At 37.0% G+C, this 26,824-nt stretch overlaps 1 protein-coding gene across 1 annotated transcript in view; it reads right to left on the bottom strand.

The window, feature by feature from the left end:
• The window catches only part of mgat5 (alpha-1,6-mannosylglycoprotein 6-beta-N-acetylglucosaminyltransferase), a 65,285-nt gene that overhangs the window by 6,166 nt on the left and 32,295 nt on the right, over positions 1-26,824 (bottom strand). The window contains exons 4-12 of the mRNA XM_082139941.1: positions 22,982-23,058; positions 19,814-19,903; positions 18,826-18,897; positions 17,318-17,479; positions 15,688-15,857; positions 15,480-15,614; positions 12,120-12,253; positions 5,331-5,464; positions 1,247-1,396 (exon numbers count right to left, since the gene is read on the bottom strand). Coding sequence (XP_081996067.1) covers positions 1,247-1,396; positions 5,331-5,464; positions 12,120-12,253; positions 15,480-15,614; positions 15,688-15,857; positions 17,318-17,479; positions 18,826-18,897; positions 19,814-19,903; positions 22,982-23,058 — 1,124 coding nt within the window. The remainder of the gene's footprint in view (positions 1-1,246; positions 1,397-5,330; positions 5,465-12,119; positions 12,254-15,479; positions 15,615-15,687; positions 15,858-17,317; positions 17,480-18,825; positions 18,898-19,813; positions 19,904-22,981; positions 23,059-26,824) is intronic.

The raw sequence follows: 26,824 nt of genomic DNA, 5'->3' as shown, positions 1-26,824 counted from the left end.
TAAAGTGATATTAAATTGTTATCTAATCAAAATAAGCAATAATAATAATAATAAATAACAACAACATTAATAAAAACTAAATATATAAAATATGAAGTTTAATATTATTATAAATAAAACTAATTCTACAAATAAAAAAACTAATTATGAGAAATACAGTTAGTCTTTAGTATTCATAATTATCTATCTGAAAAAAGAAAATGAATATACTAATGCAATATAAAATAATAATATATGATTTTACTATTAGAATTATAAATAATAACAACAACAAAATAACATTAATAAAAAGCAATACATATATCAAATAAATGAATAACTTGTATTTTATTATTAAATAGCTATTTAATAAAAATATTGATAATAATACTAAAGTAACAATAATAATAAAAAGTAACATAATATATATTTAATGTATATTTAATGTTAAATATAGTAATGTGTAATATTAATCATATTAAAACACTAATTATGGATATATTATTACTATTATATGTATTACAAAATGCTCATTACATATTTTATTAAACTGTTATATAATCAAAATAACAATTATGATATAATATTAACAATTAATTGTAATTATAATTATGTATAAAAAAGGTATTGAAGATTTCTGTTGATGAACTTCTATAGTTTACCAACAGGAGGCAGCAGAGAGTCATAAAAAAACATGCTGAAAGTCTAATATGGCTGAAACCGAGCCAGAGAAAGATCGAGACAGAAACGTGTCTTCTTCATCATGTGTGGTAAAGCAGCAGTCGGCTGATTCCAGCGATTATTTGCATGTCTGAGGAACTCCCGGGTTATTTTGTGTATTTGTAAATTAGTCGCGCCACTGACGAATTCACTCTCCCTGTTCACTGGATGTAAATGAAGCAGCCTCGCTCTCTTTGGCACTTCACATGAAGCTGAAACAACAGGAAAGTTAAAAGTGTAGATCAAAGCGAGGAAAAAGGCTTAGGCCGGAGGAAAATAAGCCGAGAGACACTTCAGAGAAACAGCAGTGTGAGCATGTGCTCTCTTGTGGTTGATCTTTAAGTGTGGCACTGGCCACACAGTGATGAACGCCTGTGCAAGTGCACTGACGCCTACAGTACATACTTCACTTTCAAGCATAGCTGGGTTGGGTTTGAACATAAAAAACTGGACGTAGGCTACTTGAGTTATACAAACTGAGCTAAGAACTCAAGGTCAGAATAAACGATTGTAGGTGCCATATACTTTCTAGTTTGTTGGTTCAAACCTTGGTCTCGCGCAGGAGGAATTGGAGGTCGCGTCCGCTGAGGATGCCGTGGTTCTTCACGTAAGCCGGCAGGTGGACCGTACTAGTGCCGTGGACCGTGCCGTGCACTTCCATGTACGAATGAATGATGTCCAGGTATTTCTTTTTATCCTAAAACACAAATAAAGACACGTACATGTGAAAAATAATAGACACTGGTAGATCAAATGGAATTAAAATGGTCTTGTGATTAAAAATCACACTCTGAATGATGTAAGCAAGATTGTGTGGGCGTGGCTAAACATTTTTGGACTAATATTATATACACTGCTCAAAAAAATAAAGGGAACACTTTTTAATCAGAGAATATCATCAAGTCAGTTAAACTCCTGGGATATTGATCTGGTCAGTTAAGTAACAGAGGGGGTTGGTAATCAGTTTCAGCTGCTTTAGTGTTAATGACATTAACAGCAGGTCCACTAGATGGGCAACAGTGAGACAACCCCCAAAATAGGAATGGTTTTACAGGTGGAGGCCACTGACATTTTTTTCCCTACTCATCTTTTCGGACTGTTTTTCACCAGTTTTGCATTTGGCTAGGGTCAGTGTCACTACTGGTAGCATGAGGCGATACCTGGACCCTACAGAGGTTGCGCAGGCAGTCCAGCTCCTTCAGGATGGCTCATCAATATGTGCCATTGCCAGAAGGTTTGCTGTGTCTCCCAGCACAGTCTCCAGAGCATGGAGGAGATTCCAGGAAGACAGACAGCTACTCTAGGAGAGCTGGACAGGGCCGTAGAAGGTCCTTAACCCATCAGCAGGACCGGTATCTGCTCCTTTGTGCGAGGAGGAACATGATGAACACTGCCAGAGCCCTACAAAATGACCTCCAGCAGGCCACAGGTGTGAATGTCTCTGACCAAACAATCAGAAACAGACTTCATGAGGGTGGCCTGAGGGCCCGACGTCCTCTAGTGGGCCCTGTGCTCACTGCCCAGCACCAGGGAGCTCGATTGGCATTTCCCATTGAACACCAGAATTGGCAGGTCCGCCACTGGTGCCCTGTGGTTTTCACAAATGAGAGCAGGTTCACCCTGAGCACGTGACAGACAGGAAAGGGTCTGGAGAACCGTGGAGAATGTTATGCTGCCTGTAACATCGTTCAGCATGACCGGTTTGGTGGTGGGTCAGTGATGGTCTGGGGAGGCATATCCATGGAGGGACGCACAGACCTCTGCAGGCTAGACAAATGCACCCTGACTGCCATTAGGTATCGGGATGAAATCCTTGGATCCATTGTCAGACCCTATGCTGGTGCAGTGGGTCCTGGGTTCCTCCTGGTGCACAACAATGCCCGGCCTCATGTGGCGAGAGCATGCAGGCAGTTCCTGGAGGATGAAGGAATGATACCATTGAAGGGCCACCACGCTCACCTGACCTACATCCAATAGAACACCTCTGGGACATTGTGTTTCGGTCCATCTGACATCACCTGGTTGCACCTCAGACTGTCCAGGAGCTCAGTGATGCGCTGGTCCAGATCTGGGAGGAAATACCCCAGGACACCATCCGTCGTCTCATTAGGAGTATGCCCCGACGTTGTCAGGCATGCATACAAGCACGTGGGGGCCATACAAACTACTGAGTACCATTTTGAGTTGCTGCAATGAAATTTCAGCAAAATTGACAAGCCTGCTACATCATTTTTTCACTTAGATTTCCGGGGTGTCTTTGAATTCAATCCTCTGTAGGTTGATCATTTTCATTTCCATCAAACGATGTGGCATCCTTTCGTTCATAACACATTACCCAGTCCATATTAGTATAGATATCCAGCATGACATTTTTCCCCATTGAGATCTGATGTGTTTTCAAAGTGTTCCTTTAATTTTTTTGAGCAGTGTATATTAGTCCAAAAATGTTTAGCCACACCCACACAAAACTATACACATACACATATCTATATACATATCTATATATGGTTTTTTATATCTATATATGGTTCAAACTTTTTTGAAGCCATTAAATAAAAGATTTCTGCAGGGATGTAATTTACCAATTTTTTCTGTCACCAGATACTCTGATTTGACTGACTGAAGCAATCAAAAAAGACCACAGGAAGCTTAAGAAACACACACACACAGATTTTTTGTTTTTTTTTAGCTGTGTAAACTTTTTTTCAGTCGAGCAGAAGTGCAAAAGCAGACAGGAACAGTCAAACTGGACTCTAGGGGGAAAACCATGAGATGAAGAGGAGAAAATTAAGCTTTTTCTTTACAAACGCTACAAAGAAGCCCACTTCCTGTCAGAGGGTGGAAACAGAAACACAGCCGATGGGTGTGGGCGCGCGCGTGTGTGTGTGTGTGTGTGTGTGTGTGTGTGTGTGTGTGTGTGTGTGTGTGTGCGTGTGTGCGTGTGCGTGTGCGTGACAAGGTCACAGGAACCAAATGAGAATGAAAACACAACTAACAAAATATTACAAATAACCCATATTAATCATAAAATAAATAAATAAACAAAATAAATAAATAAACAAAACCTAAAAATATATAAATCAATAACATGAATAATCTGTATTTTTATTTATTTTTTGTCTCACAATGTTTAGCTGGGTTCACGTCTGAGTTATCAGAACACACACTACCAAACAGAATATCAATGATCTCCTTGTTTAATCATCAATTAGTTCCTTGTTTCATCGACTAACACACGCGCAATGATAAGACTATAGGAGCTGTGAGTAGGGAATGCAAACGCAGCTTGTAAACACTGACACAAAGAGATCAGGAACTACTAAGCGTAAAAATGTGCATTGTTCGGATGTTTAATTCATGCAGTGCACTTAAGTTTGCATCTCAAATGTAAGGCGTTCGCATATTTAAAGAGCGTCTGTGTTCGAGATAGAAAATATACGCACGTAGATGCATTACATGTGAACTTGTGCTAATAATGCGATGAATGTATTTGTGTGTGTGTGTGTGTGTGTGTGTGTGTGTGTGGAGACACAGCCAAGACTTTATTTGCATTTCAAAAGCCTATACACATATCCTCTGATCTCTAGACGACACACACACACACACACACACACACACACACACACACACACACACACACACACACACACACACACACACACACACACACACACACACACACACACACACACACACGCACACACACACACCAGATTCCCTGATTCAGGGTCCATGCTCAAGTTTGTTTCCATGGAAACCAGTACTTGAGAGGCTGTGCAATAGCAGGAGTCTTTCTCTCTTTCTCTCGCTGGGTGAAGGACGGCATCAGTAATATCGCATGAGGTTAAATGCGGATGTAAATATATCCGTTCTCTTTCGGACCCTTAGAATTAAACTGATGGTTTTTTTTTTTTGGAGACTGTACCTTTAAGATATGTAAATGAGCACTGTTGCAATTAACTAATGTCTGTGTATTGGCAAACTTTCGTTTCATGTCCACGAGAGAAAGCAATTTATACTTGTGATCTGTAATATGACTCTCTTCATAACACACTGCCAAATATGCAAAAACTTTCCCTGAGCTTAAATGCAAATTCGCTGTCATTAGATATGCTTCCATTCAAAGCTGCGGATGTAACTTAAGTGCCAATTTGTAATATCACATGAAACATTCGCGAATAAAGCACAGTTTCCATCCCACGTGTTCAAGAGAACAAAAATCGGCACTTCCTGTGAAATTGGTGCAAAATATCTTAAAACCTTCCCTGAAGGACATAGTAGAAATGGATTGAGAATTCATAAAATGGTCCTTTCTGGAAGGAAGTGTGTGGGATTAGATGTCCAGAACTGTGCGCGCGTACGGAGGGATTTGTTTTTCATGTGTGCTCTGTCTCTCTCATCACATGGGCCGTTTCGGATCCAGATGGGCAGCGAAACTGTCTTAACGCGGAGCCGGCCGTGACCTTGCAGTGGGGAAACGCTGAAGTCATCGGAGTCGAATTGAAAACACTTTTTCTGGCGCGCAAAGTCGGAAAATGTGGCAAACCAATCTAGCATATAAACACAACAGGGTTTCACACATAAACAGCCCAAAAAATGCTGGACGCGACTGTTGTTTGACCAGAACCCACCTTCCAGAAGTTGTCCACCTTGCCATAAACCAGCGACTGGTTTTGTCTCTTGACGTCGTCGATGTGTTTGACGTCACTGGCGTTCAGGTGCTGTTCCACCACGAAGCCCAGGAAGCTGTTATCTGGAGTGTGAGCTGCGGGGTAAACAGAACAACAAATCAGAGAACAACCCAATCAATATTAACTTGAAGGCATAGTTCACCCAAAAATTCTGTCATCATTTACTTGACCTCAAGTTGTTCCAAACCTGTACGAGTTTCTTTCTGTTGAACACAAAAGAAGATATTTTGAAGAATGGTTACCACCATTCTTCAAAATATCTTCTTTTGTGTTCAACAGAAGAAAGAAACTCATAAACCCATTTAGGATAATACAAGACCGGCAGACTGTACTTTATCCCTTGCATGTTAAATATCTAGTTCAGTCATGAAACTCTAGAGGGCGCAGTCTGAGAGGTCCTTGACAATCTGCAATCAATCACATCATTACCGCATGGCACAAGCTGATTGGCCTCTGGTGATCCTGCAGTCAATGAGATTGCTTGTTCAATATTTAAATAGTCTGGTTTGTTGTTTGCTTTAAAGGCACACTATGCAAGATTTGTACCTTAAAGGGATACTTCAGGATTTAGCATTAAGCCTTGTATTAGTAGAAAACCTGTAGTATTTTCGAATTACCGTGCTTTCCACCCTCATATCCCCCTGAGAGGAGAGATTTATGTCTTTTTTGTCTGGAAAAAATCCTCCGATGACGCAAAAATCGTCATTTTGCGTCATCGGAGGATTTTCTGGCCAGAGGCTAAAGACTACAGCCAGTAGGAGGGGCTGTTCCGCATGTTTTCAACCCGCCCATAGAGAGTGGGATCTCACTCACAGAATGTACACACAGTCAGCCGTCTTTCTTTGGAAGCTAAGCTAGCAGGCTCTTGTTCTGTGGAGAAAGCTGAGTAGTAGGAGAAAGCTGAGTAGTAGGGGTTACCATCCTCCTTTTCCCGGACTTGTCCGGCGGGCGAGATCGTTCAAAATGTCCGGGATTCAGCTTTTGCTTTCTCTGCAGTCGCCATTCATTGTTTACATGCACACCTCTTGTTTCAATCTAACTGAATTCATTCCGATCGGTGAATCTGAATGTAGTGTTTACATGAACGCTAAACAAGTGATCGGTTGATGTGCGTTTTAACATTGCTAAGAAAATTCCCGCTCCTCCGTGAGAGATGCGAGACCGGCGCGTCTCAGTAATGACGCCACCGGCCTCGCGCCGTTCTCCCGCGGCCGTCAGCCTCGACCTGCTCGCCACAGTAAACATAATGAATGGCGACTGTAGAACGCAAAAGCCGAATCCCAGACATTTTGGGGCGATCCCGAAATCCCAGGCAGACTCGTCACGGAGACTCACTGGTAGCCTAACCTTGTTGTTTTCAACTGCGCTCTCTCACCGGTAGGCGTGGCCTCCTAGGGCAGCGAAGCAAGTGCGTTCTGGGAGTTGTTGTCTTTCATCCACATAAGCCAAAAATACATTTTCTGGCTTTTCTCAGTCTAGAAAGCTCCAAATAAAAAAATGTCTTCACATTTCTTCTACATAAATGACCTATTTTAAATACACATTCATCTTTCCAGAGGTGAAGTATCCCTTTAATATAACAGCTTCGAAATCATTTAGATGGTAAATGAACTCGTAGTAGGACGAATCCTCCCGATATTCGCTGGCAAAACCAGCAATGCAAGTTTGAGAGGTGGCGCCCCGCCAAATCTCGCGAGAATCACGACTTGCTTTACGGCACAACGCCACATACATCAACAACATATGAAGCAGCCTCCATGGAGGACACTAGCACGCATTTCAGACGTGAATCATGGCAGAGTCGACGAAGAAAACAAAGAAAGCGCGGTCGGAAGAGTGCAGAGACGGCTCTGGGTGAGTGGTATTTACGACAGTAACGTTAAATACTAGTACTCCACGGCGACTCTAGGGGGCGCTGTTTGAGAAAAACAGAAACTGCATAGTGTGCCTTTAAGTTAGTTATGCATCACAATTCCTCTGAACATAATAATTAATTAAAACAACAAAAAGTTTTATTTTATTTTAAATAATTAAGTATTATTTCATTAACACTTTACACGTGTTCCATTTATTTACATTAGTTAACTACATTAGTTAACATGAACGACAATTAAAAATACCTGTGAAGCATTTATTAATCTTAATTAATGTTAATTTTGACATTTTAATTAATTAATTATTCAAATCTAAATATTATTTAATGGACCTGAAATAACATGAACAATGAACAGCTGTTTTTTTTTATTAATTAACATTAGCAACGGTTATTAAATACTGTAACAAATATACTGCTCAATGTTAGCTAACGCATTAATTAACATTAACTAATGGACTTGTTGCCTGAGGGAAGATGTTCAGATTAATTGGGTACGAGAAAGATCCATGTGGGTGTCCACGTTGCCAAGCGAGGAGTTGTTACCATGACAACGGTAGTCCAAGAGGTCGCCAGGGTAACGACGTTTGGCAGAGAAACACCTGAATGCCATCTGTCCAAAAAATTCAATCCTGAGATTAAGATTTCTTATTCACACACACACGCTCACACAACTCATATGCGAGGCTTATTTAAATGTGTGTGTGCGTGTGTGTGTGTGTGTGGTTATTGCCTGTGGGAGCAGCTGTAGTGTGTTGTCACGGTTACCCGTCAATTCCAATGAGAGTACAGGGTGAAATTCAGAACTCATGCGGCCCATAATGCAATTTGCACAATTTTGCAGAACCCATAAATGCCGTTTAAATGGAATCCTGGCCTCTTGCTCTCTTCCTCGCTATAGTTACTGTAAATAGCGCACATACACTTGTACCTACACAAACGCACACACACGTACAGTCTAATGTCACCTGTCAACAGCATTCGCAGTTATCGCGTGAACAACAGCAGAACGTTATTTGGGGAATTCTGCTGTCATGCAGTCATACAGGCTTTTTCTAAACAAAAAAAAATAAAAAGGGGAGGGTTCGTGATTTAATTGCGAAAGACGAGTCTCGAGCTTACAAACCACCACCACCATCATCCTTCAGAAAAGCGTTTCAAAACAACACGCAGAAATGCTGAAGAGACACATTACACGGTTTGCAGGCGGCGTTATGATGTCAGTAATTCCCAGGAATGCGGGGAGTTTGTGTGTGTGAGAGAGAGAGTTTATTAAGTCTAGTAGTGGAAAAACAAAACAAAACCTCAGCATATTACACACACACAGACACACACACATACACACGTAGTTATTCTCCTGTCACTGCAGCGGCTTTAATCGCGATAGACATCTTTTCCTGATGAGTTTTATACACTAATGTGCTTAGTTTGAGTGTGGATTAGTTTCTGAAGGCCAAAGCTTTAGTCTTATATAAAAATTACAGGATAAAATGAAATCATCTCAGGACAAAATAGGTGTGTTGGGTCTAGGATTGTCAATGAACCGTTTCTCAAGTGGACGTGACGAGATACATTTTTTGGTTACCGATCATCTCAAAATGGCTGAATAATTAAACTTCTATATAATTATTTAAATGTATAAATATGTTATGTATTATAAATAACTACACATATACAAATATGCATTAATTATAATAAAAATATAAATTGATTTATAATCCATATACATATATTTATTAAACACTTATATATAAAATGTATAAAATTAATGTATAACATATATATATACAGTACTGTGCAAAAGTCTTAGGCATGTTAATATCCCCCCCCATGCCTAAGACTTTTGCACTGTACTGTATATATATATATATATATATATATATATAAATACACACACACACACATATTTACGTACATGCATATATAATATAAGTTTAATTCATTATATGTATCAACTAACATAACATTTTTACACATTTAAATAATTATATATTTAAAATGTAAAAATATAAAAAGATTTATTATACATACTATATTTATTAAACACTTATACATAAAATGTATAAAATTAATGTATAATATATATACATATACACACACACACACACACATACATATACACACACAGTATACACATACAAACATACATCTGTTCTAATTTTTCCATATGGCATTAGGCAAACTCTCTCCCTGCGATTAATAATTCAACAGCATAAACAGATGATTGTGAACTACCGACTGCGACGGAAGCTCTTAATTAGGAAACTGCTAAACGAGAAGCGTTTTTAATGCACGTCGCGAAACGCAACACAGGCTGACCCTCCTGCTGACTCGGAATTTAATTGTTCATATTTTATGCATAAACACATTCATATTCATATTCATATTTTGGGCTATTCCTCGCAGTAGCCAGGGGCTCTACTTTTGTTTATGAAAGGTATCTGGAAACAAGCCAACAGAAAAAAACCCATCTTTTCTCTGTTCGCATGTGGCGGCGCCAGCGCCATGCAAACGACAGAGAAGTGGTTTCATTTCAAAAGAGAATGAATGTTAGTGTGGTCTCTCAAATGATTCAAGCGGAAATGTGTGAATATCACCTCACAGTTTTACTCAGAAAACAGGAACTATCCACCATGACAAACACAGAGCAGCCACAATTCTAAAGCAAACCTTAAAGTGAAACGAAACCAATCAAATGGTAACGGAGTTATTCCAGGTCCATAATACTGTCCTGAAAGCCACTTCCTCCCTCGGTCTCGTGACACGCCGGCGATACGCTCATCTGATATGTGTGGGAAGTGTTAAGAACAATAGCACCTGCAGGACGGGCGGCCCGGAGGACGTTTAACAAAAGAAAACAGGGGCATGTCACTCTGGTCTGTCATACAGACAATTTATAAGGTCAACAGATGTTTATCATCTCTCATGTGTCGTGCAATCAGATATCGCAGTGCATTGTGGGATGTGTCGAGGGGGCAACCGTATAAAGGGTTTTGACTGACAGTGTTAAGAATTAAGGCATATACACACGTGCGCATGCATCTGATGCAACCGGGTCGCAATATTTGAAGCGTAAGGTTTCAGAATCGCTTGAGTTTGCTAATGCGTCTGAATTGACTGACGAGACGGACAGTTTAACGTGTCACTCTGCTGTCAACGGTCATGTTCTCACTGTAGTTTATAGACACCTGTGGACTCACGGCGAGGTCGATTACACACACATGTCAAGGGTACATCTTCTCCAAATAAACCTCCAGGAGATCAGATACACAATACCACACACTCACACACACACCACTGTCAAATATATAATTGAACTCCGATGTCGAGAACATGTAGCTTACAGGTAATATTCAACTTGAAATGATGTTTTGCAATGTAACATTTTTCATGACTATTTATGTCATTACCGTAATCCAAAACCATATATTATTATTTATTGTTATTAATATTAATATATAGGTTAGTCCTGGCTTTAAATTTATGCGGATTGAAATACAAATATTAAAAAATATTGTTTATTATTATTTAATTTCAGTATTTTTTTTAACAATTACAGAAACTATGGTAATGAGAATACGGTGGAAAAATGTGCTTAATTGAAATGAAAAATGTCAAAATACAAATCAAATCAATTATATAATTTATTTATATATTATTATTTTCATGCCAGTTGCGCAGAATTCCCCACAAACTGTCATTACCATAATGCACACCAATTATATATTATTTAAATTGAAAAATGCTGGTTGCGTTATGGTAATGAGAATACGGTGGGAAAATGTGCTTAATTGAAATGAAAAATGTCAAAATGCGAAACAAAACCATTATATAATTTATTTATATGTCATTATTTTCATGCTAGTTGCGCAGAATTCCCAGAAATAATTATATATTATTTAAATAGAATTTTTTTAAAAATTTTTTGAATTACAAAAAATCAAAAGTAAAATGCTGGTTGCATTATTGTAATGAGAACACACTGGGAAAATAAGCTTAACTGTCATGAAAAAAAAAAAAAAAAATGTAAATACATTTACCAATATTTATCTTTTGCATTTTTTATTTTTTTCTATTTTTTATTTTCAGTATTATTATTTTTTAAGAACTACAAAAAAATTACAAAGTAAAACTTTGTAAATTTCAAAACAAATTATGTTAATTAGAAAATGAAAGAATATTGTGCAAAATGGAACAGTAAAAATAATAATAATAAAATTAACAATAATAATAATAATCTACATTTTGTATTTTTTCATAACAATTAAGCACATTTTTCCACTGAAAACAATACATTTTTATACATGTATATATTTGGTATTTTTGGTTTTAAAAACTGCTGTAGTTTAAAAAAATAACTGAAATTATTAAATACTATAATACAATATTTTTCTTATATCATTTTAATATGACAAGTTTAATTTTAGACTTTTTTGCAATTAAAACAATGTCTGAAATGTTTAAAAAAATTATAAAACTACATTTTTCTTATCTTTTTTTTCTCATCAGGTACGGTTCACTACATCACTACACCGCAGAAACACTTCAAACATGTGTTCGGCCGCACACACACACACACACACGCACACACATCTCTGTGAATGTGAAACCAATCTCTGCTCTCAAACGGCCTTGATCAGAAATAAGAGCAGTTCTGCTTGGAAAGCTGCGAGTGTTATGAGAATGTCAAAGTCTGTTGGTAAACAAAAGAGCCATTCAGAGCCCGAGACGATCGGAGACGCCACCCTAAATCCCCGGAACCCTGATGCGGTCCAGGATAAAGTTTCCACGTCCAAAGGGTAAAACGGAAAAAGTGAAACGCACACATACAAAAAGCCTCTCTCATGCACACTTACGAAACATGGTGTTGAACTGTTGGGGGTTCAGGTTCCACTTGCCCCACGGAGTTTTGTGACCCTTGGACTGGGCGTAGTGGGCGTGGTTAAACTCCGGCTCAGTCCCGAAGGAGTCCAGGACCCTCAGCATGCACCTGAACACACACACACCGGCAAAGCTTGAGTGTTGCGGCACACACGCACGGTACATAGAGATGACGTCTGTACCTCAAAAAACAAGACAAGTCAAATAATTATATATTTCATTATGGTGATAAAAATCTTAATTTTCATGAAAAAGGAAAATTTTTAAATAAATAAAAATCTTACCGATCCAAAACTTTTGACTGGTAGTGTACATTTCTATAAATGTATCTTTTGCATTTTCATTTTTTTCTTTTTAAAGGGATAGTTCACTTTGAAATTAATTTTTGGTATGTTTTAGCTTACCTCAAGGGCATCCAAGATGTAGGTGTCTTTTTTTCCGCAGTAGTTTAAATTGTGATATTTTTAGGTCAAACCGTTCTTGTCTGTCAGTCATATAATGCAGGTCTATGGTCACTGTCTCAAAGAGCATGCACAGAGTCCAAATTAAAACAATTCCCCGTCGTCCAAATTAAACAATTCCCCATCGTAAGTACACATTGATGGCCTAAGACACGAAACGAGCGGTTTGTGTGAGAAAACGAACAGTATTTATATCGTTTTTACCTCTTATACACCGCCATGTCGAAGTGATCTGATCTGACGTGTGCGCAGACTGGTGCATAGATATATACACTAGACGTCGCCTTAAAGACATTCATTCCAATGAACTGCCGTAGACAAGGCGACATCTAGTGTGTATATATCTATGCACCAGTCTGCGCACACGTCAGATCAGATCACTTGGACTCGGCTGTGTATAAGTGGTAAAAACGATATAAATACTGTTCGTTTTCTCACACAAACCGCTCGTTTCGTGTCTTAGGCCATCAATGTGTACTTACGATGGGGAATTGTTTAATTTGGACGACGGGGAATTGTTTTAATTTGGACTCTGTGCATGCTCTTTGAGACAGTGACCATAGACCTGCATTATATGACTGACAGACAAGAACGGTTTGACCTAAAAATATCAAAATTGAAACTACTGCGGAAAAAAAGACACCTACATCTTGGATGCCCTTGAGGTAAGCTAAAACATACCAAAAATTAATTTCAAAGTGAACTATCCCTTTAAGTATAAAAAAAACCTTAAAAGTAAAAAAAATAATAATTTCAGAAGACTTTCCCAAATCCGTCCATACCAGTGATGCGCAGGTTGATCCGAAATGAGCGGGTGCCTGCGGTCACCCGCGGTTACCCGCGGTTACGAGTCATCCAAAAATATTTTTAATGATATTCGGGTCGCGGTCGGTCGGGTCGTTTGAAATAAAGATGCCAATTAAACCTTTGTAATTTATATAGTAGGCTACTATAGAGAGCACATGAGCGGAGTGGAGCGGTGAGAATCTTCGCTCATCGCTCACGGAACTGTCCACCCCTCCGCTCCCCCGCTCAAAGCTACATCAGGCCGCTCCGCTCATTATCGCTCGATCAGCGCTCAACGCAGTTTGATCCGCGCTCCACTCAAATCGCCCCCCGCTCGCTCCAAAAAGGGGAAAAAAAATCTTCATGTAGTCTATATCACTGTAGCTTAGACCACAGCCTTACCTCCTAAAGAACTAATGAGCAACAACAACATTTTTCAAATAGAAATGTTTTATTTCAAATGACAAATTAGGCCTATGTAAGAAGGAATATAGCCTACACAAAGTCCTGTAAAATTAAACGAATAAATGGGCCTAATAATATAAATAACAATTATATAAACAAAAATATAGCCTACATACAAATTTTAAAAGTAAATTTACTATTAGGCCCGAATTTTGATAAGTTAACTTTTGTGCAACGCGCACGATTCAAATTTAAATGGGCTTATATCCATTGTACACACAAACTGCTGTAAAATAAAACGAATAAATGGGCCTAATAATATAAATAAAATTTATATAAACAAAAATATAAAATAAATATAGGCCTACATAAACGTTTTAAAAGTAGGCCTAGGCTAAATTAACTATTAGGACAACATTCTTATAACTGAACTTGTGCGCAGCGCGCAGGATTAAAATTTAAATGGGCTTGTATCAATTGTTTGCATTTTACGCTGTATTTAATTTAGGCTACACTTTGTTACAAGTTACCGTATTCAATTTGCTAACCTTTTGCTTTCTTCCCAGCGTGTTCACATATCACACTGCATGTTTTCGAGAGATGTGTCTTTTTAGATTCCAAAATTAATCTTTAGGCCTACTGACTGAAACGATGTCGTTTTCTTCTACCACATAATAGTTAGTTTTACACCTGTATGACTTCTTATTTTCCTTTTTGAAGTAGCCTACTTTTTGAACTCCATTATTGAGCCGAGTTTTGACTGAAAATAGAATCCATCTTGCAGTCATCAACAGTAGACTGAGTCAGGCTTGACTGAGCATGCTTCAGAATCTTGGTGTGCGCGGAGCGAAATTGGAGCGGGAAATAGGGCGACGCTCCATCCTTTTAAAAATGCCATTCTGCGTTCTGTCCAAGATCCGCCCGCTTGCTCCCGCTCCACTCCGCTCACATGCAATTTTCTATGAAATACATAGGCCTACACTTTATTGGCTGAATAACTGGCGCGAAGATGACGCACGAGCTCAGTCTGCAGGTAGAGATGGAGGCGGCAAGAGAAAAGGTGAAGACTGGGGAGTGGAAGCTCCGCAAATACACAAACAGAAAGAGCAAAGTTGCCGAAATAATGAAAGATAATGACCAAAGTGCTGGCTTTGTCATGTGTATTTCTTGCTATGCATTTACTAGCCTACTTTTTAAAAATGCGGGTCAGGAAGCGGGTCGGGTACAATATTTTCTTTCTTTTTTTTTTGCGGTCCGAGTTGCGGGCGGGTTAGTTGAAAACGTCGGTCGGGTCCGGGTTGTTTATACATTGACCCGCGCATCACTGGTCCATACACAAAGAGGTTCTAATTAAAGTAAAATAAAGGAATGCGGTCTATAACCCCAGAGGAAGTTATCCGTTAGCAAGCGATAGTGTTGGGTAACAGCTAACAGATCATTTACTCGATACGCTCTATCCAGGCTGGAATGACGGCTCGGATTCACACCGGCGCGGAGAGGACGAGATCGACCCCACACTGTCTGAAGGACACTGGAGATCAGGTTCAGGCTCATTTAAAACGGCTTTACGTGGCCAATCACGTCTCGCCGTCTCAAAAAGAGTCTCGCGTTTCTGAAGAAAACGTGATCGAGGAAGGTCACGGCCACATACAGATGTTGATAATGAAACACTAAAACACTTACTGATAATGGACCCAGGACGGGCCCAGAGTCTTCTTGAACTGAGCCAGGCCGACGATGTCTATGTAGATGAGCTCCACGATTTTATCACCCTTTGTGGGGCAGCTGGACTTGTTGCCCATGACCTTCTTCATGATCCTGGAGAGAGACAGAGCTGAATTAAAATGAACTGGTACCGGAGCACGCAGACATCAAAGAGAGAGAGACTCACTCCTTAAGCTCGGCGAGAGAGGCGGAGATGCGGATGTCGTGTCCGAGGAGGTACAGCGTGGTGATGAGGTCACTCCACTGAACCAGCTCCCCCAGAGGACCCCCGCTGAACGCGTTCTCTGCGATCTTAAAACCAGACTCCTTCGTCAGGAGACCCAAGTGCACCAGGATCTAAGATACAAAAAATGAAATAATTAATTACTTTTTTTTTTTACTTTTTTTTTTTTTTTTACAAAAATGTCCAATTTTTTGTTATTATTAAAATGTAAATAAAACAATTTTAATAAAAAAGTTTAACATTTAATTTTAATAATTAAAATGTAAACAATTTAATTAAAAATAAAATAATAATACTATTAAGCAACAGTAAATATAATGATCATATATATATATTTTTTTTTTAATCACTCTAAAGTGGACAATTAATGAAATGATATGGTGATTAAGTAATCATTGATATATCAACTTTAAAAAAATAAATAAAAATAAAATATATATAATAATAATAATAATAATAATATATATAATATATATATATATATATATATATATATATATATATAAATTCTTTATTATAGATAAATAATAATAATAATATTACATTTTACTAATAAAAATGTTATAATATTATTATTTAATATTTACTAATACAATTCATTATATTAAATGATTTGTTTTTTACTATTTTACTGCATTATTTTCTTTGATATTAATCACACTAAATTAACATTGACAGTCCTAATTAAACCTGATCAAAAAGTCTGATTTGATTTATAGAGTATTGAAATATAATAGTTAGCTTTAAAAATTATTTTTATAAAACAATTTAAATAAACCTTCAATTATTGCATCAATAAAAAAAAATAAAAAAAGCAACAGTAAATATAATATATACAAAATATATATTAACAGTATTCTAATATACAAAAAATACAGTCACTGTAAATTGACTAGTAATTAAATATGCTGATTAATTTATATTAATTCACAAATCAATATTTTTTTATATAAGTATAATGTATTTTTTATTTTAATATAAAAAATATGATTAAAAAAACTGATATATGTGATTAATGAATAACGCAAATAAAAATAAAATATTAATTGCATTGCATATTTGAAAGTTTCTTAATAATAATCATACAATTTTATTAAATGTCTGATTCTATGATTTTTTTTACAGTCTTAAACATCAGATATGCTTATTGTGAAGAAGTAAATGGAAAGAGAAGGTTGAATTCTGGGTAAAAAAAAAACAGTGGGTTGCTATATCTTAAATTCTCTTATTTCAGTATCTGCAATCTTCTATTTTTTATTCATCTCATTTGTTTCAGTATTAATATGTCAAGGGACTCATACCATACGCAGTCACATTTATTTGGTGGATAAGTATCAGCGGAGGATTATGGGTAACAGTGACATGCTTTTAAGCTCTAAACGACTGAGGTTATTTCAGGTTTGACATCAGGCGATCTCTCGAAAGACTTGCACGTGTGGTTTTAGGTCCCGCTGTGCCAGAGAAAGTCAAAGACGCTCTTGGGGAAGTGTGTGTGAATTATTCAGTGGGAAACACATGCTGCTTTATTAAAAGCCATGTCGAGTCAATCCCGAGATTCCCGTTTCTCACCCACCTTTTTGCGCTTGTGGTTGCCGAGGTTCTGTTTGGAGGCGAGGGAGCGAACGGCACTGACCCACGGCTCCTCCATGCGCTTGATCCGCAACATCATCCAGCGAAACTCCTCGCGCCGCGACATCACGCGATACAGCTCCTCGAAACTCGTGCGGAACTCCGTCTGAGCAGAAAATACAGAAACAAAACACTGAGGCTTTCTAATTCTGTTTCCTCTCTCTCTCTCTCTCTCTCTCTCTCTCTCTCTCTCTCTCTCTCTCGAGTTATTAACTGAATCACAGCCCATCACTGTATGCTGAGGTGAAACCTCTGGAAACAGCTGTGCACAAATTACAGTTCATTCAGTTCGCTTGATAAATCAGGAAATGTTTTATGGAAAGCTCATTTTAATGACAAAAGACTAAAAGAAAACCTTTTTACATTTTTTTTTTTTATTGTATTTTTAGTAAATAATTTATATTTAATTAAATTTACTTTTAATTAAAATGTCATTTTTACATTTTCAAATTTCAAATTTTCTAATTATTTTTAGGAATGTATTTATATACATTTTATCATAACCTGGATTTAATTTTAATGCAACTACACCTAAAATAAAACTTTTTTAATTCAATTTTATTTTATTTACTTTTATTTAAAATTTCATTAGATATTTTTGTTCATTTTATTTTAAGTTTCATCATATTCTAGAGACTCTTTTATCCCCAAATTCTAGTAATTTATTTTGAATGCCACTACACCTAAAATAAAATCATTATTATTATTTATTTTAATGGATGTGTTCATGGACGTTTTATCATATTCCATCTAGAGACTATTTTATCCCCAAACTCTAGTAATTTATTTTTAATGATGACAGCCTAATCCAGCCAGTACACCTAAAATAAAACCTTTAACCTATAATTTATTAAAACATATCTTTATTTAATTTCATTTTAATTTTTTTAATCAAATTGCTTGTAATCAACATTTGGTCATATTCTAAAGACCATTTTACCCCCAAATTATAATTTAATTGTGATGACTACAAATTAATGTGTATTTAATTTATTTTTAATACAAATGTAATGTTTTTTTCTTATTATTATAATTTTTTTATAGATGTACCTGTGCAAGTTGTCATATTCTGGAGACTTCATCCCTTAAACTAGAGTAATTTTAAATATTTTATATATAAAAAACATAAAAAAATTATATATATATATTATAATAATAATAATAATACATAATAATAATTATAATACTACTACTAATAATATTATATATATATATATATTTATTTTTATTTATTTTTTATGAATTTTAAATCACTATAGACTTATCACACCACTAGCCTTAAAAGTAAATATTTTAAATGTTTACAATTTTATTTTTATGAAATAATTTATGAATGTTTTATTTTTATTTTTATGTATATATTTATGAATTTTAAGAAATGTATTTTTATGTATTGTTTTATTTAGTTTTTATTAAATAATTTTTAGAATTAATTTAAACACACACACTGACCTGTGCATTTCTGTCGGCTTCATCCGCAATATTCTTGATCCTCCACAGCAGACGAGGGCACCAGTTTTCAACCTAGCACACACAAAAACAGTAAATTAGCATTCGTCCTAGCTAATGATCAGACATGTGGAAACAGACATCTTGATGATAGTCTATGTCCCATTTCTTTAAGTAGCCTTGCGTATTTACATATCAGTCAGCTCATTTAACTACCTGATCAAGATTTAACATCCGCTGCTAAGGAGAGAGAGACAGTTGATATGGAAATGTATGCATGTCACTGTGTGTGTGTGTGTGCAGCTCTTTCTAACGCATTTCAGATGTTAACACACATGCAGCGTCCGAAATCACGCAGTGTCTGAGTGGGTACTACATATGAATATAATTCGCGACTTATGTATGAATATATTAGTATGAATATGGGTAGTATGAATAAAATTTGGACGCACTATATGCCAACCTTAGTGTCATTGTTTATACATTTTTTATTTAACTTATTTAAATAAAAAAGAAATAAAAATGAATGTACTGCATTTAGCAATGTTTTGTCATATATTGAAGACTATTTTATCCCCAAACTATCATTTATTTAATTATAATATATTTAATTTGAATGACTACAGACTATCCAACCACTAGCCCTAAATGGAAACCTTGTTTAAAAGTGTATGCATTTTATTTGATAAATTTATTAAATTAATTTCTTCATTTAATTCTAAGTATTTTAATAAAAATCTATTTGAAAATAAAAAAATCAATGTGTATTTTATTTATTTTTCATTAAAATGTATTATTTAATTTCTTTTTATGGATATAATTGTGGAAGTTTTGACACATTCTGGAGACCATCTTATCCCCAAACTACAGTAATTTTATATACAGTATTTGACATACTTTTCTCTGAAAGTTTGAGAGGATCGAACCTTCATTTTGTGGGTTACGAGTCCAGATCTGAAACTATTAAGCCGACGTTTCCGTCACGTCTTACCTCACTCAGATAAATGAAGAACGAACAGGTGGATCCGTCCACTCCGTAGTTGCCGTAGCAGGGGTCCGAACGCCACATGTCCTTCATCCACTGAACATGAGGAAGAAGAAAAAAAGGAAGAAAAGACACAAAGTTTGTCAAATCAGATTAGGACAAAAACAGTTACGAGAGACTTTATATAAAGTATACCAAATCCCCAGTTGATCTGATAAGCAGTTGTGCAGGAAGCCGTGTGTCAAGCACGCAGTTTTATTTCCTGTCAAGTTATTGCAGGATATTTATTAAATTTTTAGATCAGCCTGACCTTCAGAAAAAACATTGGTTTCCTCTTCCTGTATCCAATTTCTTCTCACCGTGACACACTCTATAGGACAGAAAGGGACTTATTGATCGCACCGTGTGGTTCACTTCACACTTATCGATCTGGGTTTTTGAGAAGGATGGCACTGTGTTTTAAATGAGTCGGCACTTGACAAGAAAAAGTTTGTAGGCAAGATATTTGAGAAAATACACAATTGTATTGTACTAAATTTACACAGTTTTTCATATTTACATTTGTTTTTTAATTAATCAGCATGTGAAGAGAAAAAGCTCGGATTTGCATATAGACTTGATGAGAAAAATCTCAGATTCGCATGAAGACGAAACATTTTACATTGTTTATGCAACAAAAATTTAAAATATGCAATCATATAGTATTTGATTACATACGTTTGCACATTTTCATTTCTTTTTTAATGAGTCAGAACTCATTAAACGAAACATTTTACATTGTAAAAAAAGTTTTAAAAAAATGCAATCATATTTGCATACAGTTGCCTATTTACATCTGTTTTTTAATGAGTCAGCAATTGATGAAAAAAAAGCTCAGATTCATGCGAAGACAAAAAATTTTTTTTACATTGTCTATGTAAAAAAAAGAAGAAAATATGCAATTGTATTTGCATTTAATTTGCATATTTACATTTGTTTTTAAAGAGTCAGCACTTGATGGATAAAAAGCTCAGATTCATATGAAGATAAAACATTTCACTTTGTCTATGTAAAAAAAATAGCACTTATTTTGCATACTTTGTATATTTACATTTGTTTTGGTGCATAAGTAGCCAAATAAATCAAATTAAAATCACAGAAAGTTGATTGAACAAGAGTTTAACATATGGTTTCACCAAATTATTTGCAAAAGTGGTGGATTTAAACCTTCAAACGCACATTCTCTTGATCACACCTTCTTTTGTTTGTTTTTTTCCATGTACATTTCTTGGTTTAATGGATAAACAAAACTGTTTTTAGACCTTCTAAGCTTCCAAATTTGAGTCAAACAACTTGGTTAGGCTGTTCTCACTGTTACTGCAGTCACATTTTAGTTTTAATTCTGCATGATTTTAAGAGGATTTCCATATCGCAGGAATTTCCGTGAGTTCTAAGACCTGTGATTATTGCAAAAGAGGCCAAGCTCAGGTCTGATCTGACTGAAAACGCTAACGTGATTGGCCGACTAGCTTCGGGTTGCTCTGCTTGATGTTAAATCCCACGTAATTGGCCCTGTCTGGCTGCTACATCAACGTGCTGTAAAAAACCCAGAGGGACTCGTTATGAGTATCAGGTGAGGTCATTGAGAGAAGTGCAATTCAAAGAAGGAAAAAGCATTTTCACATGGTAACAGTCAACTCTGAATTATTTAAGGGATTTTAAAGAGGTTAAATAATGTGACAGAACAAAAAACATTTTAAAATCAAATAGATTCTGACCATTGCATAATGATCTTCATTGGCTGTCTGCAAACAACGTCTACTTTGACGTAGCTGAGACTGGAAGAGTTTGGTTCGTGTTGTCGACATGTCGAGAAGAAGCTGTTTTCAGTGCTGCTAAAGCAAATTGGTTTACGACACACGGTGTAGCCAGTAGACCAATCACAACAGACTGAGTCATCTGACCAATCAGAGCAGAGTAGACCAATCATAACAGACTGGGCCATCTGACCAGAGTAGACCAATCACAACAGACTAGGACATCTGACCAATCAGAGCAGAGTAGACCAATCAGAGCAGACTGGGTCATCTGGCCAATCAGAGCAGAGTAGACCAATCACAACAGACTGGGTCATCTGACCAATCAGAGCAGAGTAGACCAATCACAACAGACTGGGCCATCTGACCAATCAGAGCAGAGTAGACCAATCATAACAGACTGGGCCATCTGACCAATCAGAGCAGAGTAGACCAATCATAACAGACTGGGCCATCTGACCAATCAGAGCAGAGTAGACCAATCAGAGCAGAGTAGACCAATCACAACAGACTGGGCCATCTGACCAACCAGAGCAGAGTAGACCAATCACAATAAATTCGGTCATCTGACCAATCAGAGCAGAGTAGACCAATCACCTACAACGGACTGGGCCATCTGACCAATCAGAGCAGAGTAGACCAATCACAACAGACTGGGTGATCTGACCAATCAGAGCAGAGTAGACCAATCATAACAGACTGGGCCATCTGACCAATCAGAGCAGAGTAGACCAATCACAACAGACTGGACCATCTGACCAATCAGAACAAAAAATTCTCTCGGAAAGATGGGGTTTAGAGAGACTGAATTCTTTGTTGAACCGTTTCAGACCCTGTGAGAAAAGAGGTGATGGTGCAATGTGTATTATGAGAAAATTAAAGAGTTTTGATCTTGATCTTTTGAAGCATGTACACCTGTTGTAGGAGACCTCCAAAACAACATTAGGAGACTTTAAAATAGCATAATAGGGCCACTTTAATACCAAGAAGAGGCATATTACAGACTTTCATGAAAACGTATTAATGAATAAAATTAATAATAGCCATGAAGTCTGTAAATGACCAGTCCAAACGAAGTTTTCTTTCTAATCCTTATTCTTTTCTAACGTTTCCCAAAGCCCATGATCCTTGTAGTACTCAGCTCATTAATAACACCAGCAGTTTAAAGCTTTCAACTATGTCTCAAAACAAATCAATATCTTGCTGCTAATGTTTGTAAGGGGAACGTCCCGCAGAGTGCTTTTAATTTTCCCTTTCTGGATTCAGGATGAAAATGGTTTATAAATAAAGTCCACCAGATGAAAAGCCATCATGAGACAGTGGCAGTTTCAGATCGAGAAGCTTTTCTCAGCAAGTTCGAGTTTCGAGAAACACTCACCTTCAACTTGCCTTCACAATGAGGAAACCCATCAAGCGAGGGTAGTTCGCATTTCTCCTGTGCTCCGTTCAGCAAGTCTGTGCACACAGAGAGAAAGAGAGAAAAGAACATAATAAGCACACAATATTCCCAAAACTACACAAATCACAGCTGAAGATCAACAAGCTTGTTCAGCACACCGGCATTCAACTGGAAGATGAATACCATCCAATTATAACACAATCCGCTCGCAAATTAACTCTGTAACACAATATTAGGGCCCCAAACCCACATAGTGATTACAAAGCATTCAAATTGTCTCAATTAAGCTGTTGCCTCATATGAACTGGAGAAAGCAAACTTTACAAACCAATGTTAGCCAAGTCTTCAAGTTTTGCGTGGATGGGCCTTAATCACGAAAAACAAGCATGACAACGTTTGTTTGTAATTTGTGAATAAGCCATTCCTATGTAAATGTTCCCTTCTAAGCAGATAAGAAAATGGGAAATTTATGTAAAAATGTGATTTATGAATGATTTGCACACATATTTGTTCTGCTTATGGTTCATGAAAAGGGCCCAATGTGTAATTGGTTTAAAACCGTTTTTATAAGTACATCTTATGCAATAAACAAAATTGTAGCGCAAAATTTACTGCTTAATACCGTTCAGACTGAATACTACACAATGACAACTGAAAATAAACAAGCTTTTGGGCACTTGGCCGAGGAAAGAGATCAATAATTCACTTAACACGGCAAATTAACACAGTGTGAAATTAACACTAGGCCCAAAACACACACATCTTGCCAAGTGCAATCAAACCATCTTCAAATAAGTTCTGTTGTCGCTTTGCACTGCAAGAGGAAAAGGAAAAAAATTACAAATCTTAAACACAAGTCGCAATCTTAACCCATGTATAATACATAATTCATATATTTGTTAAGGTTTATAATGTTGATAAGATCAGGACTTACTGCCATCTCGCTACTAACAATAGCTGTTACATCATAGTTATTCTTTGTATTTTTTTTTTTTTTAACTAGAAATTTACTATCTTTACTGGTTGGATCGAGCAAGCACTTTATATAACAACACAGTTTATATCTTTTAAAACAAAGTTACACCAGTGAAATCAACTAAAAGTGAGAAAATAAAGCAAGGTTCAGTAAAAGTAAAGTTCATTACAAAATTACTTAAAATAAAGTTGCTATTTGCAAGGTTTAAAACATAAGAATACATTAAACTAAACCTTGTCAGACAGCAAAAAAAATTGCAAACTTAGGCTATGTTCACACTTAGCGTCTTTTTTCAAACTGCCAGCGTCTGTTCTACATTATAACCCTATGGAGTAAACCGTTTTTTCAAAAAAGTCCTGAGCGCTTTTTTAGACGCCACCGCCGGCGTCTTTTTCTGCAGCTCAGAGCGTCTTTTTAAGTTGAAAAAAGTTCAACTTTTCTGAAAAGAACGCCCTACGTCAAGCGCCTTTTTGACAGCTGACCAATGACAAGCGAGTAGCGAGACCTGTCGTTTCCATAACAACAAGAACAACTGTCTGTCGTGCACCCACAAACGTCTTTGTGAACCGACATTCTCCTCCCCGGTAACTTCAAAAGCCAACGCAAGAGCCAACTTTCTCTTTCTCGACATTTTTTGCATCACACAGCACTAGGCTACTGTTGCAGCTGTTGTTATAGCAACAAAAGACGCGCTCGGCTGCTATTTGTAACCGAACGCTGCCAGCGTTTTTTTTTTTGCTAATTTTTGCTATTACGGTAAATTTTTGTTCATATTTTTTGTTTAGTTAGATTTTAGTTAGTTAGCTTGCTTTTGTTTTTTGTTATTTATGAGACACTTACGATCTATAGTGTTTTAAGGACGTGTTAAAAAACGAAGTACTTTATTACCGGTTTTTTTTAAGCCATGTGTTTACGGTAAAAACTGGACAGTCGGTGAAGCACGGCTCTGTGATCAGTAGTAAACGCTGCTCCATCTGAAATCACTGTGAGTTTGAGTTGCTTATAACGTGCATTTGAAAAAGCAACACTTCAAAATTCTTTCCAAACATGAGAAGCATTTATGAACCTCTTGTTAAACAAAATACATCATTTAATAACATGCTTTACTCTAAACTCAGTTCATAACATCAGTTGAGTGATTGAAAACATACTTCTATGAGATGATATGGCTTCTTGCACAGAATAAAACGCACAACATATTATTTCACAGTATTCTATACAGTGATAAAGGCTATATCTTTTAGCACTGAAGTATAAATATACTAGCCTAGAAATCTAGACGCACCCTAGCGGCAGCAAAATGTATTTTGCAGCCAGGGTAGTCTAGCAACTCTCCGTTGACTTTCGAGCTGCAAAAACCTAAATTGGGTCAGGCCAATCACGTCGCTTATAGAGTAGGCGGGGCGGGCTTAACATAGGACGACAGAGTTGCGACGGTTACCTGGCTGCGACTTGAAAAAGAATGACGGCTGCTGGAGAACAGTCTTTCGAATCGGCTTTGTCCGCGACTCTGGAGGACAAGGAGTTAAGTTTTTCTTTGAGAAAAGAGCAAAGAACGGCACTTTAGTCATTCTTAAAAAAAGGAAGATGTGTTCGTAGTTTTGCCGGCCAGATATGGCAAAAGTTGAATCTATCAACTAACGTTAGCTCCGCTGTTGGGAAAACGCTCTGGTTGGTTGAAGCGATGTCCTATTGCGTGCAGAGGGAATTTGAAAGACAGCCGTTTATCCCGCCCCTCGGATTGAGCCGTGTCTATGGTGAGTTTCCAGACCAAACATCTTGATGTAGGTCTGGCTTGCCAGGCTATAAATATACTTTATCATCATGAAAATATCCGAGAAGGCCTGAAGAACTCAGATAAACCATATATTGTCATAGTCGTGTGTTTATTAGTCATGTTTCAATCTTCTGTTTATTCAGCTACAGTGATAGTATGATGCCCATAGGAATTTCCTGGAACGACTTGTGTTATTGTACTTCTGCAGAGCATATTTGGAGTTTCTGCGCGAGAGCGCCCTCTTGCTTTCAGATGGAGTAGCATTTACTACTGATCACAGAGCCGTGCTTCACTGACAAGCTGCGCATAAAATAATCGAAGCCTTTACCATATCGTGTGCGGTTTCATTTCGATTAATCATGCAGCCCTCTTCTTATAAAAAAATATCTTATTTAAACCCATGAAAATGCAGAATAGTGAAAATTTCTTTTTAAAACTGTTATTCTATTATTACCTCTAAGCATTTTGACTCATGTCTGACAGCTGCGTTTTGTTCAACTACAATCTGCACACATCATATAAATAAATGATCATAAAAAAGGGTTGGAATGAAGACTGAAGTCATCAGCTTTTAAATAACAGTGGCACAGCTTTGTACTTTTATTTGCCCCTATAGGGAAGTTAGAAATCTAACCTCGCTTTTTCCTTTCTCTCAGTCACAGTTCCTGTCAAGTCATCAAATTCCTAAATCTCCTTCCTTCTGTGAAACAACTGATATGGATTTAGTCAACAAAATTGTTATGAAAGAACCTTGGATCATGAATGCACGATTTGCAGATTCCAATCCAGGTGCTGTGGAGTAGGCACACATAATCTACTGTACAAGCAGATGTGTGTCTCTTTTCGAATGCAAACACGTACCCACATTCTGCAGACAAACCCTGATCCAAGTACAGACTTTCACGGTTTCAGTACGATTGCTCGGGTGGTCCCGGGGGTAAAGAGTAATGCTTCAGGGCATAATGGCGATAATATATATCAGTGACTCAAGTTACTGAGTTTAAACTGCCAAACAAAGTAGAATATCAAGTGCAAGGCTGAGTATATGATGTCATCCTGCGGAGCTGCC

The sequence above is a fragment of the Leuciscus leuciscus genome, assembly GCF_965113295.1.
Source record: "Leuciscus leuciscus genome assembly, chromosome: 15".
NCBI classification, from domain to species: domain Eukaryota; kingdom Metazoa; phylum Chordata; class Actinopteri; order Cypriniformes; family Leuciscidae; genus Leuciscus; species Leuciscus leuciscus.
Note: the sequence above shows the minus strand (reverse complement) of the source record. Positions and strands in the feature narration are given on the sequence as shown.